The sequence below is a fragment of the Halichoerus grypus genome, chromosome 3 (assembly GCF_964656455.1).
Source record: "Halichoerus grypus chromosome 3, mHalGry1.hap1.1, whole genome shotgun sequence".
NCBI classification, from domain to species: Eukaryota; Metazoa; Chordata; class Mammalia; order Carnivora; family Phocidae; genus Halichoerus; species Halichoerus grypus.
Window position 1 is genome coordinate 88,963,964 of NC_135714.1, and position 16,670 is coordinate 88,980,633.

The 16,670-nt window shown below is 36.1% G+C and overlaps 1 protein-coding gene across 1 annotated transcript in view; it reads right to left on the minus strand.

The window, feature by feature from the left end:
* The window catches only part of COL25A1 (collagen type XXV alpha 1 chain), a 465,144-nt gene that overhangs the window by 162,408 nt on the left and 286,066 nt on the right, over positions 1–16,670 (minus strand). Inside the window, exons 6-7 of the mRNA XM_078069067.1 lie at positions 526–552; positions 353–379 (exon numbers count right to left, since the gene is read on the minus strand). Of these exons, the coding sequence (XP_077925193.1) occupies positions 353–379; positions 526–552 (54 nt within the window). The remainder of the gene's footprint in view (positions 1–352; positions 380–525; positions 553–16,670) is intronic.

Sequence of the window (16,670 nt, forward strand, 5' to 3'; positions counted from 1 at the left end):
ATTCGACAGGAATCCAAAACAATGCATGCAAAACAATGCATGCAAATCTGAAGGACCCAATAGCCATCAGAATGGTGGTTGTTCTTGACTTTTTAGTAGTGATCTGGCCCTTCGTCAGTAGGGCTAATTATTGTACAGTGTCCTACTTATAGGTATTAACTTAAAGCTATGCTACAGGATATACCCATTAATTATTATTAAGGCTATTTCACTTACAAGTGGTATGGTATTTTTTGCCAGCTATTACTAAACCATGACACAAAGACATGTTATAAAGCCAGGGCTACTTTAATTCAATAAGTTTGGAGCTGAAAACCAATTTTCTGCCCAGGATTGGAAGAATACAACTTACCCGAGGTCCCTGATCACCTTGTTCTCCCTGTAGAGTAGGAAGATGAGATGATAGATAGTTTTAGCATAAAGGCTGTATTCGATGCTCATTAAAAAGACCAAAATATAACATAGCATAGGTCATACCAATGGATTTCCACTAACTTAATTAGTTTCTGCTACACATTTTCTTACCTTATCACCTTTTGGACCAGGAGGGCCCTAAAAAAAAGAAAAAGAAAGAAAGAAATGTTTTAATAAATTTAAAAAATTGTAGCTTGAATAGATCAGCTAGTTAGCTGCAAGATTCATGCAAAGGGCAAAGAGGTATACCGGTCAATGAGGTTTATCAAGGAATTTTAGGTTCTAAATTATAATTGTAAGATGGTTAGAATGTGAAAGTGGTATAACACACATACTATCATATATAGTATAATGGTATATATAGTATGGTATATATCATATACCAGTATGCATTGTACTATACCATACTGGTACATATACCAGTAAAATATGGTACTATACCATAGTATATAGTATATATATACTGCTATACTACACACACACACACACACACACACACAGAGAAAAGTGCACAAAGTCCACATGTCATAAGTATATAATATGCTGGATAAATTTTTACAAGCTAAATGTACCTATGCAAGTAGAAATCAGCTAAGGAAACCCAGAAGGACTGTGGTGACATTTTCTTGTCATTACTTTCAACCAACAGTGACTACTATTTCTGACCTCTGACAAAATAGTTTGTCTGTTTTTGTAGTTACAGAAATGGAATGATACCAATATGAGTCTGACCTCCTTTGCTCAATGTGTAAAATGTATTCATAATTTTGTGTGTGCTGTAGATCGTTTGTTCTTACTGCTTTATAATATTCCACCATGTGAATAAACCATAATTTATTTGTTTATTCTACTTGGTTGATGGCCCTTTGTTTCCAGGCGTTTCTATGTCTTGACTACTGAAAATAGTGCTGCTACAAATATCCTAACTTTATGTCTTTTGATTAAAAACTGTATGCATTTCTGTTGGGTGTAAATCTAGGAGTGGAATTTTGGGTTATAGAAAATACCTAATATGTTCAATTTTAGTAGGTACTGACAAATCGTTTTTCAGTGTGGTTCTAACAATTTACACTCCCATCACCAGTATACTAGAATTTCAGTTCCCCTATATCATCACCAATACTAGGCATTTTCCATCTTTTTTTGTTTTAGACATTCTGGTGGGAGGTGTAGTAGTTTCACACTGTTTTAATTTGCATTTCTCCAGTGATTAATTAGCTTAACTCCTTCTAATGCATGTGTTGCCCATTTTGCAACTTCACCCACAAAGTGTTTATTCACGTCTCTTGCCCTTTTTCTACTGAGTTGTCCTTTAGACTTACTAGAGTTCTTTACATATTATAATATCTATATATATCGAGAGGTGTGAGAGTACTTTACATTATTCTGATTTTGAGTTTTCTATCAGTTATTTTTTGCAAATATATTCTCCTACTCTGTGTACTGTGTTTATATTCTCTTAACTAGGTTTCGATGAACAGAAGTTTTTAATTTTAATAAAACTCTATTTAACATTTTTTTCTCTTTATCTCTTTTCGTATTCCACTTAAGGAATCTTTGCTTACTCCAAGGTCATAAAGAGGTTCTTCTATGTTTATTCTAAAATCTAAAAGCCTTATTGAAACTACTATAATACTGTATGTTAACTATATTAGAATTAATTTTTTTAAAAATTAAGATAAATAAAAAAGAGATGTAATATATACATATATATGATATAATATCACTCAGCCATAAAAAAGAATGAAATCTTGCATTTGTGATAACACAGATGTATCTAGAGGGTATGATGCTAAGTAAAATATGTCAGACAGAGAAAGACAAATACCATATGATTTCACTCATATGTGATATTTAAGAAACAAAACAAAGAAAAAAGAGACCAAAAAAGCAGACTTTTAACTATAGAGAACAAACTGGTGGTTGCCAGAGGGGAGGTTGGTGGGGGGATGGGTGAAATAGGTGAAGGGGATTAAGAGTACATTTATCATGATGAATACTGAGTAATGCATTGAATGGTTGACTCACTATATTGTACACCTAAAATAAATATAACACTGCATGTTAAACTTATACTGTCTGGGATGGCATGGTGCCCAAACTGAAAGAAGAAAACAACAATAAAAAAAAATAAAATAAAAAATAGTGGCTTTATTTCTTTATTTTTCATACTCAGATCTAAATTCATGGGGAACTGATTTTGTACATGATGTGAGGTCAAAGTCAAGATGCTCTTTTTCTCCTATGTGAATATCAAATTAACCCAACACCACTTATTGAAAATGAATCTTTTCCTCATTGTAGTACAGTGTTATCTTTGTCATAAATCGGATAACCATATAGATGTGGCTCTTTTTAGGATTTTCTACTTTGTTGGGCAGCTGTCTGTTCTTAAGCCACATTGAGATTTTTCTTTATCTTTGAACAAAAATGCCAGCAGGACATACTAATTCTAGAGACATCAATACTTTTTTCCCCTAGCTCTTAAAGATGAAATCATATTCCAGGGCTCAGCCTACTTGAGGAATTGGAGCATTTCAGAGTTACCTTCAATCGCTCACCTTCACCTTCAGCAGGGCTGGGAGACAAGTGTAAGTCTAGACTAGAAGCACAGCCAAGCTTCTAGCAAAGTACTCCTTCCTAAGTCCTTGCAATGTCACTTCAGGTGGAAATGTGGGAATACTCTGTCTACTAAAATATCTCCTGCTAAGTATCTGCTGCAGAGGAACTGTACTAAATTCCTACTCTCAGTTGTGACACTTCTGGTAACAGCTGTGAGGTTATCATGAACTTAATAATAACAATAATATCATGTCTTGTAGTTTATATATTTTACCATCAACAAAGAACTTTCATCTGGTCCCAATCCAATGAAGAGAGTATTATGATATTCCTTTTATAGATGCCAAAAATGAAACTCAAAGATTATCAAGGTTAGGTCTCTTGCAAGTGAGTTAGCCAGGACTTTAACCTAGTCTGTGTGCCTAGGTTAGGATGGTAAGTGTTGGGACACAGCCCTAGAACTAGATTCTCATAAAGAATGATGACTATGTGCCTGCCTTCAACAGATGCCTTCTGAAATGCTGCCAATTACATTTCCCAGTATCCTGGGTAGTGACCCCAAGATCTCAAGTTCAAAATGAGAAAAAGTAATTGTGGAGGGTCAGAGCGAGAGAGAAGAGAGAGAGAGAGAGAGCTAAGGGAATCAACTAAACAAACCCTTGTTTCTCTTGTCCCAAAAATAATTTTGCCATTAAAAAAAGGGAAACCAAGGAAATTATTTTTCTTTATGTTTTCAGTAAAATTTTAATGTTTTATTAATGTTTTCAGTGAATCAGTAGTGAGTAATTGGTATAGACTGTGTGTCTACCTCTGTAAAATTAAGTTTAAAGAATTTATTTGGTTATTTTTAACACATGAAATGTTCTCTAATGCTCTACAAGTAGGGTTTTATTTTTGGTGGGGCAAAGGAAACCCCAAAAAAGAGTGAGAGGATACCTACCATCCAGTCTCGGAAATACAATGGAGATTCTAGTCTTGATTGAAATAGCATGTTATTTAAGTCTATTTTGATTTTTATATACATTTATATATAAATGCCTATAAAGAGTTTGGCAATGTTCTAGGCACTGATGGAAGATATGGTGGGAGAAGCTGATTTAGAAAACCTGAATGGTCTGTTTTGGAAAAGCTTAATAGTCTAGTGCCACAGTTAAACACTTCCTGATACCAGCATTAAGAAAAACTCCCCTAGGGCGCCTGGGTGGCTCAGTTGGTTAAGCGACTGCCTTCGGCTCAGGTCATGATCCTGGAGTCCCTGGATCGAGTCCCGCATCGGGCTCCCTGCTCAGCAAGGAGTCTGCTTCTCCCTCTGACCCTCTCCCCTCTCATGTGCTCTCTCTCATTCTCTCTGTCTCAAATAAATAAATAAAATCTTTAAAAAAAAAAAAAAAGAAAAAAGAAAAACTCCCCTAGAAAATCCAGCTACTATAAAGATACTTATAGTTACTATGGAGCCCCTCCCCTGCTCCCACTCCTTTCCCCCCAAAAGCTTTTTCTCTTTGAAGTTTAGTTTGCTTTTGCTGGTGAGATTTCAGAGGCCAAGCCTCTCATTGTACCAGTCCTCTAAAGGCACTTTATTAGGTTATATGGCATGTTTGAGGTCAAAGCTTTTCTAAAACAATTTTACAGTGGGGAGCAGAGATGACTTTTTTCCCCAAAGTCCAATGACTAATGCCAAAGCCACATATGAAAACTAGACCTCTTTAGACAGCTTGCCATAAGCAAGGATCCTTAATTCATGAACACATAAAAATTTGCATTCACAATTGAGCAATAAAATACTGCTGCTTCAAAAGGGGATGTTTCTGCGCAGACAGAATGGCGTCCTGGCACCTGCCAGCTCAAGACAGAACCGAAGCAGAGGTCAACCTCCATTCACAGCTGTGGCGGCTGCTTCGGACACTCCAGACCCCACTTGTGCTCTTGGGATTAATGGCAGGTGTTTTCTTCTGCTCTGACTGAAATCCCACTCTTCTTTCTGAATTGGATCCTCTTCACTGCAAATATGGATTGAATTTGAAGGAAAACGTGGACGACCTTAGTAAACACAGATAGTATTTTAAAATTTGGGAGCCATGGTTTTCTTCTAGGTCAAAATATTACAAATGAAAGAAAGGTTTTTTTGATTATTAACTTTTAAAATTAAAGCTGGGTAACTAAGTTATTTTGTCCTTAGACTGATATTAACTAAAGGATAGGCAATAATTTAAATGAATGAATATTTGAATTACAGTATATTTTACCATGGCATTTTGTTGCTTCCAACTGCACCAAATTAACAATTTAATAGTTAGTGGACATATCTGTTGTTCAGGTATCAGTATCAGTGATTCATTGGTAACTATTTGAAAATAAAACTGTTGCTAAAACAAGGTTGAGGTCAATGATAAGTAAATATGGTAAAACTAGTAGTCATAAATAAGGGAATAGTGAGTCATTATTTATGACTCTTTATGTAAGGCTTGGGATTCCTGTCCTTCTGGTCTGGTCCAGTAGATTGGAGTCAGATCTTTTATTATGTCCATTTAAATAAATAAATAAGAATATTTGAAATGATTATTTTTAATTAGTTTTATCTTATTAGCCCTAATTACATAAATTTTGAAAGTGCTAACAAAGTTTTTATTATTAGTGTTCTTGGTCAGTAGTTGGAACATTTCTTTTAGAGTGTTGTTAGAGTGTTATTAATTTACTACCAAAGTATTTATAAATATCAGTGGCAAACTTCAAATTAGCCCTTATTCAAATTCAGAATTTATGGCAACAATCCTTCTGTTTGTACTAAGACTTTAATGTGGATCTTGGCCTATACCAATTTCAGTCTCCCCAAATCTATTTCTATCCAAGTAACTAAGATTTTAGATCTTTTTCCATGCTCTATTACCTATTTCAATTAAATTATAAAGCCAAACTAAAAGCATTATGAATGAGAGGCACAATAATTGAGATTCAGTAAAATGTTGGATTTCAACCTGCATAAAAGTAATTGAAATATAGCTGGAAAAGATATATTCATGGAGCCTGGATATCTCAATTAAGACCTTTCATTCACTAGAACTGTAAATTTGCCTACATTGAATGGCAAAGGCTAAAGGGGGAATGATTTTTTATAGATGGCAATCATGAAAACAAAATTAAATTCTGCTAGAAGTTAAAAAAAATGGAAAAAGAGCAAACCCTGGATATTCTTGGCAGCCAGAGATGCTGGAATAAGAATGGAGCTATGATTTTTATCCCAGAAAAATGTAGATCATTTTCATTTTTGAAATATAACAACCCTTTTTCTGATTAATCTTTTCATTACCATAGACTTATGAAGACCAGCAAGTTTCATTTTCTAAGCATTTATGGCCAACTACCAGCCAGTCAATGTGCTCTGAGTCTGGAGGAGGGATATGTAACCATAATTGTAATCAGTGGAATGAATGCTGTGCTGTGGCAGTACAGAGAGAAAAGAAAGTGGGAGAACTGGAGTTCCAAAGATGATATTGGAACTGGCTCTTAAAAGTTGGCCAGAGATAAAGGGGACTGGGAAAGGGTGAAGCAGTTCAGGCGGAAGGGGAGAACATGCTAAGTGTGAAAAAATATCATGCTATCAGAGAAAGACAAGGAGTTCAGGGGAGTAAGAACATATGTGGTGTGAGGAGTGGAAATGTGGAATAGTGAGATTTGGGAAGGTTGGCTAGTAATACCTAAGTCCCTGGGCCAAATTCTGTCATCAGTTTAACAAGGGAGTGGTAAGATCAAGTGTGCTCTATGGGACTCTGAGATCATGGAATGTTACCCTTAGGAAGTTGTTGCCTTGCTCCAGGAGATAGATGATCGTGGGAGCAAAGGAAAAGTTCTAGATTCAGAAGACATTTCTGAGATAGAACCAACAAGACCAGTTAGTGGAATGGACATGAGAGCCATTGACAGATCACCAACATGGTGATTCATTTGAAAGTTCACAATGTAGTGCATTAACAGAAAATGGTTGACCTACCCTGCTTCAACTCTGATGAACACAGGAACTCCAGAGCCAAGTGAACCATATAGAATTTTAAATCTGGTTTTAGGGGTATTCAAATCAAAACTGATTGTTGGCAGCCTTGGCCGGCCCAATCAGAAGTAGTTGAGAAAGAGAGAAAATTCTCTATCGTCACTGTTGGGTAAAAGGAGCACAGATGACGTATGGTGGCCATACTGTGCAGCCATCCTTCCTCTGTGTTAACTTATTAATAAAGTGCCCCTTTATTACATTTCTTCCTCTGCTTTTTAGACTGCATGATGAACGTGGGCTTACTATATTTAAAAGCTGTAATTTCCCTAGTTTTTTAAGGATAAGGAAGACAAACTCTACAGCATTGGTCATTCTCAGGCATTCTTGCAAACATTACTTTATCAATGTTCACAGTCTCCTACTGAGTTAGGAAACAGGGAATATCCCATTTTCCCTTATTCAAGTAGGATAAAAGCCTCAATTATACAGATGGTAAGATTTCTCCCTACTCTCTCACTGCATCATGAATTTGGCCTATTGTGCCAATGAGATAGATGCTCTTAAGCCAAACATTCATGAATAAATTGAATTTGGTAGTTTTTAGCAGGTATCTGAAACTCACAAAATCATACAATGGATACAATCATAACAATGGAAAAATCCAGTGCTCACTTGAAAAATAAGGACCCTAGCTATTTACATGTTGATAAATCTACCATACTTCTGAGTAAAGTGTTTTATGCAGTTAGCTTAGGCTCACTTCTAACTAAAATGTGAACGTGTGTTCTTCCAAGTATATACCTAAAACCTTGAACTCTATAGTTTTCTGTTTTACTAGCATACTATATATTTTTAGGGACATTTCTTCCTAAAATCACCTTTTTTGTTTCATAGACTTTTAACTTTGCAAATAACTTCAACAGATAATGTGAAAATTTTAAACTTTTTATGGAAAACCTGACATGAAAATGTAGGAGGTCCTATATGTAAGTATAGATCTGTGTGTGTGTGTCTGTGTGTGTATGTTTGCATGTAATTTCTTTTTAAATGCTTCAGAAAAGAATAAAAATAAAAAGCAAAAGTATAGGGGTGCCTAGGTGGCTCAGTTGGTTAAGTGTCTGCCTTCAGTTCAGGTCATGATCCTGGAGCCCTGGGATTGAGCTCCGTGTCGGGCTCCCTGCTTAGTGGGGAGTCTGCTTCTCCCACTGCCCCTCCCCCTGCTCATACTCTCTCTCTCTCCTTCTCACTCTCTCTTTCTCAAATTAATAAATAAAATCTTTTTAAAAATTTTATAAAAGCAAAAGTATAATTTGGAGAAATTATTTCAAAATAAACTACATAAAGTGTCTTGGTGGTTAAGAGCTCAAGATTTGGAGTCAAACAGATTCAGACTGAAATCCTGGTTGTGATCACTTGTGTGAATTTTGGCAGGTTAATTAAACTTTTAAAGCCTCAGTTTCTTCAACTGTAAAATTGGGAAAACAAAGCTTATTATTTGGCTAACATAAAACGCTGTCCATGAAACAATTTGTAGAATGCCTGATTGACCAACATTAGTGATTATTAAGAACACAGTTAATGTTTTTAATATTTTAATTATGGTAAACATAAAATAAAATTTTTTTCTTAGATATTTGACCTGAGGATAAATAAGGTAAACATAATTGATTTCCTAAAATCAAGAGGCCATGTGGTAAGAAATATGTTAGGGTTTGGTTGAAAATGTTTGGAGAATACAAGGTTTAATATAGCTTACCTCGATATTTAGGAACTATTACCAAAAAAAAAAAAACCAAAGCAAGACAAAAACAGTTCATTGCAGTTTTAACTACATTACTTTAATGACTAACCAAGACTACATTTTAGGCCCTAGAACTACCTAGTCGCCCTCAGCATATAGTAGGTGCTCAATCAATTTTTTGCTGAATTGAAACACCCTGAAAGAAAAGAATGCAATAAAACTCCTGGTGTTCAAAGCAGCAACACATAAAGAATTATACAAGAACCAGATTCAATGTTGTTGCAGAAGAGCCGTGTTTATTATAGTGTCAAACTCTGCTAAACCAGGGAAGGGAATTATAGCCATAAACAGATTTATAGCTTCAGACTTTACACCTTTCATTTTGCATTGAAGATTAAAAGAGACCCAGCAGGAAAGGGGGTAGGTATAAACAGAAATTTCAAATATCAAAACCAGCCCCACTATTGCAAAACTAATTTTTACAGCTATTCTTTTCTGGGCATTTTCTGTGGTGAGATCGTAACTTTAAGTTCTTTTGTGATGTCAGTTCAAGCCCTGAACAAGGGACTGACTATATGTGCCCACGATCAGTCTTAAATCATAAGCAGCTGCCATAAGGAAGCAATTAGTGGGGTCTAGCACTAAAAGAAAATTTAGAAAAACTAAACATTTAAAAAGGACTCTCAAAAGTAAGACTGATGTAGCTCAATGGAGTTAAGGGCTTATAAAACAGCAGGAATCAGGGAAGCTCACTCTGGCTTTCTTTTCTAACACAATACAAATTAAATACAGCCAAATTACTGCTCCTGCCAATCAAAACCAAGGGCTCCCTTCTCTCTAGCCTCATCCCTTATATCCAAATGTTTTAAGTGACTGCTAAAATTTTTTTGTTTAACTTTGTATTTTTTTTTTTTTACTTATTTTTAAGAGGTCAAATAAAATGAACTCCATGGTGAAAGACTTGGAATCCTAAACATTCTTTTTGTTGAAAGAAAGTATCAACTTGCTCTCTAAATGCCCACAGTAGCCCCTGTGATTTCACAGCTAATGGTGTAAGCTATCCTATGATACTCTTACCCTCCTCAATAGAATTCAAATGTATAAGGAGGTATATCCATCTTTAAACCTTGGGTTTAATTTACAATAGTTTATTTCAGCATGCTTCCTAATATATTGTCCCAACATAATTTTGCCCAGGCTACTCAAGAAAGCCTGGTTTGCAGGTCAGTTTGATTCTTTGCTTCATTCATAGTATTTTATAAAACGATGCAGTTCTGTGAAGGGCAACTGAGCACAACACAGGGATAAGGATAGATATCTCTTTGAGTCTAAGGAGATATGGAGAAGGAATAAAAAACAATCAACTGTCAAATGAGACTAGAAGAGCCTGAATCTCAGGGCTTGTCTATGATTCTCAAGCTTCTCATACAAATTAGAAGCCCAGTCTCTATCACTCTCAGTTGATGACTAAAAGATCAAAAGCTTTTCATGTAAGCTTCTACAACTACCATGCTCTCCATTTCCAGATTCTTCCGTAGCTTCACTTCCTCTCTCTGTGGAACGAAGGTGGTATTGTACCTTTGCATCCATGCCTCCTCCCCAACCTTGCCTGCTATGTATCATTGCTCTCATGTCTTTTCAACCAATACAGTTCTCTTGGGTTCTTCCCCTTGCTCTCCAAACACATCCATTCACCCTCCCCAAAAATTAAAGGGAAGAAAAGTTGCTTTTGCCCTCTATTCCCTCACTTTAAGGTCCTATCTTCTCAAACTATCTCCATCAAACTTGTTTAATAATAGATTGGCCATAGAAAGAAAGAAAATTGGATTTGAGGAAAGAGAAGGGAGGTAGCAGAGTAGAAGTCATATTTTTATAATCTGGTTTTAGGAAAAATAAAGTAACAGGAGTTGAAATACATATTGGTCTTGGGGGCATTTCTTTCCATTAGGAAGAAGAAAGCTAAGCTATGAGAAGAGAAACTGCTGAGCCAGTCTTTGGGGCCCTGGAAAGGAGTCACCCTGGAAAGGGCTAAACTAAAACTAAATAAACCAGAGCTTTGGGGAGGAAGGGTTGACAAAACCCAAACATGTCACAATTGCCCAAATTTGTGTCTAAACCTTTTGTCTTTTTACTTTACTCCCTTCATCAGCTATCAAATGTACCCTCAAGGCTTTAATTATTACCTGACTCATGTCCTCAATTCTTTTCCAGGCTGCAGTGCTGCATTCCCAACTGCTCACCAGATGTCTAAGCCAAGATACGCCATCATCAGCTAAAACTCATCATTCTCAAACCAAACTTCTCAATTTCTACTGCAAGCCACTCATGACTCCTGACCTTCCTGTTTTTGTTAAACACACCACTACTCCTCCAACTCTAAAAGGTCAGTGTTATGTTTGATTCGGCAATTGGAATCTATTGCCAAGTCTCAGAGATTTCATTCTCCACAAAAGCCCTTGAATCCATCTTTCCATATTTGTTGCCAGCATCCTTATTCCTGGAAAACAAGAATAGTCTACAAGCCTCTCCAGGTCTTCCCTCACTTTATTCCATCCTACATACTTTTGTCAGATTAGATTTCCTAAAGCACATTCCTGAACATATTCCTCAGCCCCAAAACTGTCAAGGGTCCAATGAAAACGTCATTAAAGGCAACAATCCTCCATGGATGCAAAAGCTGTTACAGGATAGGTTGCAGGGAATCAGGCCAATACCATTTGACCTGCTGATCAAAAGAATATTACCTGCCTCTTGATACAATGAAGAAGGGAGTATACTACACCTTCATAAGAGATTATTCCTAAAAATTGAACCAGAACCTAATCAAACTTCTAAATGGAACTTGCAGTTTATGAGAAATACAGAAGACAGGGGAACAAGTTAAACAGCACCATGAGGATTTAATTAGATCAATCCAGAACGTGGGGCATTCCATATACAGATCAACTGTTGTGGGAAAATTGGTGACGTGAAAAAATTTTTTTAGGAGAAGAGGCCTAGACAGTAAAAGAGACCAAAGAGTTATAGCAATTAAATGCCAACCAGGTTTGGGATCTTGATTCAAACAAGCCATCTATAAAGAGACATGTTTGAGACAACCAGGGAAATTTGAATATGATGATAATAAGAAATTATTGTTGATTTTATTAGGGTTGATAATGAAATGATGGTTTTATTTTAGAAAGGCCCTATCAGAGATTTGTATGTTAGTATTTGCAGATGCAATGACATGATATCTAGGTTTTGCTTTTAAAAATATATCAGCAAACAAAACAAAACAAGAAAAACAAGGGAAAGGGATTTATGAAACAAGATTAGCCAGCCATTGATAATCCTTGAAGCTGGGTAACAGTTTCAGGGCAATTTATGATACCATTTTCTTTTCCTTTTGAGTATGTTTGAAAATTGCCCAAAGAAGTAGTTACATAATTAAAAATTTTATTTTAGGCGATGCTTCAGATTCCCACCAAATGAAGTGTTAACTTCTGCCTATGTCCAAAGTCCTCTATGATCTGCTCCTAACTTTTCTTTTCTCTTTTATCCCCTCTCCCACCCCTGCCCTGATTCCCCACATGAGGATCCTGTCCTCCAGTCAGCCTTGAATACTAGGTGTTCTCAGAAGACCCTTCACAGCTGTCACCACTGTATCTCTGTTTATGCCATTCTTTCCACTGAATAAGCATTCTTAATTATCATTAGACTTGGAATAATTATAACACACCTTCTTGAAACCTCTTATCTGGCAACTTGAGCTATGGAGCTATTTGGAAAAAAATAAATAACCATAGCAGAAATTTGAGTTTCTAAAAGAAATGTTAGTCCCAGTACAAATGTTAGTCCAGTAAGCATCCTGTCTCCACCCCTCTACAATCTCACTGTCATTACGGCCCATCATTGATGGCTCATCTCAGTGATTTCTCTTCCCTAAGCTTTACTTGACCCTCTTTTGGAGATGTTTTCCCTGTTTTGAATTCCTAAAGCACTTGTGACTCTTTCATAAAACTCAGCCCACCATGCTAGGTATAAGATTTGTGCTTCATACTAAGCTATCAGGGCTCCTAAGGGCAAGAAGAGAGGTATTTGGGGAAATACAACAAACAATGCCTTTGGAGACCTTAACACGTACTAAAACATGACCTTTGGCAGGTCACTTAACCTCTCTGAGCCTCAGTTTCTGCATCTGTAGGATGGAACAAACAATATTTACCTCATATGGGAGTTGCAGGAAGTAATTAAAAGAACATATGGTCTGTAAATATTATTTCCTTCCACTCTTCTCTTCCTAATTCAAATGTAGTCTTGTGTTTTATACATGGTAAGTGTCAATAAATATAGTATCAGGTTTCCTGCAACAGAGATCTCTAAGAAGTTATCAGAGCCAAAATTAGTATTCCCTGAATAGCCTGCTGACTGTCAAAGTCACAGATATTTGTATGGCCAATATGCTTCCAGTGAATGTTTATGAGGATATATTTGATTTCAGCTAGAAGTTGTGCTTTTTGGGGTCACTATAATTTCTCATCTGTTGACTCATAACTCTAGTTCAGAGAGTAAAGACTAATAGTAAAAGGAATAAAACAACTTTGCACAGTCTCTTGAAGATGAACTCTACTCAGTTAAAGATCTTTTCTCACACCTCAAATATGGACAGATGTTTTTGGCTCCTGTCTGCCTCCTGCCTGTGACTCCCAACTTTTAGGAAGAATGTTCTATTTTTAATCTCCCCATATTTTCAATACTGAGTCATTCCTAAAACCATGGCAATATTGTTTTGAAAACCATCAGACCACTAAAGTTGCTAAGTAACCTCATAGCTGGAAACCCTGTGACTAGAGTTCACAGAGCTGACAGCTCTCCTCTAGCTTCTCTGGCAATGCCTTCTTCTGGGTCTTCCACTGTCTTGGGGGTTTCTCTGTAGGAGACCTCCCTTTTCCTCCCTCTCTCTGTACTTCATAACTAACCCTCCTCCACCCATGACTTCTCTTACCCTCGATATACACTTTCTGGGCATCTCACTCTTTTCCACAACTTCAGCTGCTACTTGTCTACTGCACACCTAGCTGTGGCTTCTCTCCAGGACGATGCCTACTGCCCACTCTACCTTTCTTCCTGGACACACTGTTCTCATCTCAGATCCTGAGGCCCACCACTAAGACTGATTAGTTTTCTTCGAGTAAGTTGCTTGCACTTCATTCAGGGTCCTGATGGTCCACGCTGAGACTGTATTAATTAGATAAGAAGGCTTTCCTCCAGGAAGATGCAGCCCCATTCCAGAGCTCATAGGTTGGCAAATGAAGCACGATCTGAATTTCAGACCTTCCCTGTCCCTTTGCTGAACAGCTTTGCACAGTACACAACCTGCATGAGTGTAAATGGTAGCCCTGAGTTTATTGCAAGGATAAGATTTCTTTCAGAAACTGAAAACCCCACTGTGTTTATTCTTTTCCAAATAGCTCCATAGTTCAGGTTGCCAGGTAAAAGGTTTCAAGGGAAGTGTGTCATAACTATTCTTACTAAATGATACTCAGTATTTATTCAACTATATCAATTAAGGATGCATCACCTTTGATTTGTTTTCAACTCAGTGTATTTTTTTTAAGATTTTATTTATTTTTCAGAGAGAGACAGAGCACAAGCAGGGGAGGGGCAGAGGGAGAAGCAGGCTACCCGCTGAGCAGGGAGCCCAACACGGGGCTCGATCCCAGGACCCTGAAATCAGGACCTGAGCCAAAGGCACGTGTTTAACCCACTGAGCCACCCAGGTGCCCCTCAGTGTATTTTTTTATAGAAAGACTATTTACTGAAAGTGAATTATGACAATAGATTATGCCTGATCTAAATCTTAAATAATTAGCATTGAACATACTGACCATTTGAAAAAAATAAACCTGAAGTGTAAAGGCTCACATTAACTTCGAGAGGTAGTAGTCTCCCGTAGTTATTATTTAAACTAAGTTTAATTGTGGCCTACCCAAAAGAAAGAAGGTAGAATAAAATGTTTCTGGAGCTATCTTTCTACCTACTATCTTATAGCATTCCTCCATTTTAATCTCCACATTGCGCAATAAATACATTCTATATTTAAAACATGGTATCACCTAAATATGACTGGAGATATTTAGAGAGAAAATAAATTCAGCCGATTAAGACTATTGGTTAGGATATCAAAATTGTCAAGCCAAGGAATCCATAAAAACATATATGTGAAATTACATACACTTATATAATATTACTTGAGAAAATTCATAAATTTTTTTGAAGTTTGAAACATTTCAAAGTGAATTAATTTTACTTCACTGAAGAGTAATATTTTTAACTAAAACTCTTCACTAGCTTTGGAAAGAATTAGACACACAAGTGTACACCAAATATTTGTTTTAGAGAATCCTATACTAGAATCATCTCTAACAGTGATAATCACTTTTCATGAATTTCTTAATTTTAAAGTTGAACTACTTAACCTAAATTTCTATAATGACTTGAGGCCATTATTCTACTGGATGTTTATCCAGCAGATGAGGTCCCATTATAAGGGTTATATGATGTCATGGCTGTCTCAGTGTGAGTGCTCATATAAGAGGGTTTGTATGCAGATGTTTACATGTGCATAAATAGGACTTGAATAATAACACACGTGCCATACACTGTTCTAAATGCTTCATTAAGTCGTGTATTAAGTCAAGCCAACCATCTTTATTTTACATTGAAAAACTGAAGGAAAACAGATAATTTGCCCAAAGTCATACAGTTTGTAAGTGACCAGTATTTAAATGCAGGCGTCTGCCCATGTAGCCCAGTCCCTTAACTCTACTCAGTGTATTCCGTATGCTCCCTTTAAAAACAGACTGCTAAAAGCTGATATTTTCAGTTGTTTCAGTCTTTTCATCATTAAATATATATAAAATTATCTTTAAATCTGAATTATTAACTGTAGGCATTTATTTTATATTTTTAAATTTTATTTTCTTATTTTAAAATGAGAGAGAGAGAGAGAGAGTAGGGACGGACACAGGGGGAGGGGGAGGGACAAGCAGACTCCATGCTCAGTGTGGAACCCAATCTCAGGACCCTGAGATCACAACCTGAGCCAAAACCAAGAATTGGCTGCTTAACCGACTGAGCCACCCAGGCGCCCCAATTGTAGACATTTATTCAATAAAAATTTATTGTGCATTTTATATATATATCAACACCAGATAAAGAAATTGAGATACAAAGATGAGTAAGTTCAGGGATTGATAACAACTTCAACATATGTAAATCAAAGTTGGACTAATTTAATTATTCATGAAAGTCTATGTGCCATTCACCTTTATTCAGGCAGAATTAAAAGGAATATATTTGATAGAAAATAAAACATAAAGTTGGCAATAGAAAGTAGTTCTTCAATTAATTTCAGTGGGAAAGAATTTTAAACTAAAATTAAATATTGAGATGACATTATACCATTTCAATATACAAATTACCATGTTAAAAAAAGATATATGGATATAGTAAAATAAATAAGCTGTTATGCTATGTGTATAGTATGTAAGTTTATATTTATATAGTATTAAGTATATAAATATATAAGTCTATAAATATATATAGGTATAAGCTATATGGAGTACAATGGAATCTTTCAATTAACCAATTACTTAATCAAATACCAAAAAATCTAAAATGTTAAGACTTTTATAATCATTCTCTTCATCATATAACCACCACATAAAATACAGATAGTGGGGAATGATACTACTTTTTCAGATCTAGCATAATTTATTCAGGAATGAATACATTACTAGTTTAATATGATAGTTCTATTATGTATTGAGCAAAATAAATACTTTCTATACATACACACACATACACACACACACATGCACACACTGACACATGCTTTTCAAATTTCTTGGAGAATGTACATGTCCTCCCCCTGCCCCCAAGTGAGACTATATGATCTGAAAAAGGCTGGACTGGAACACAAACATG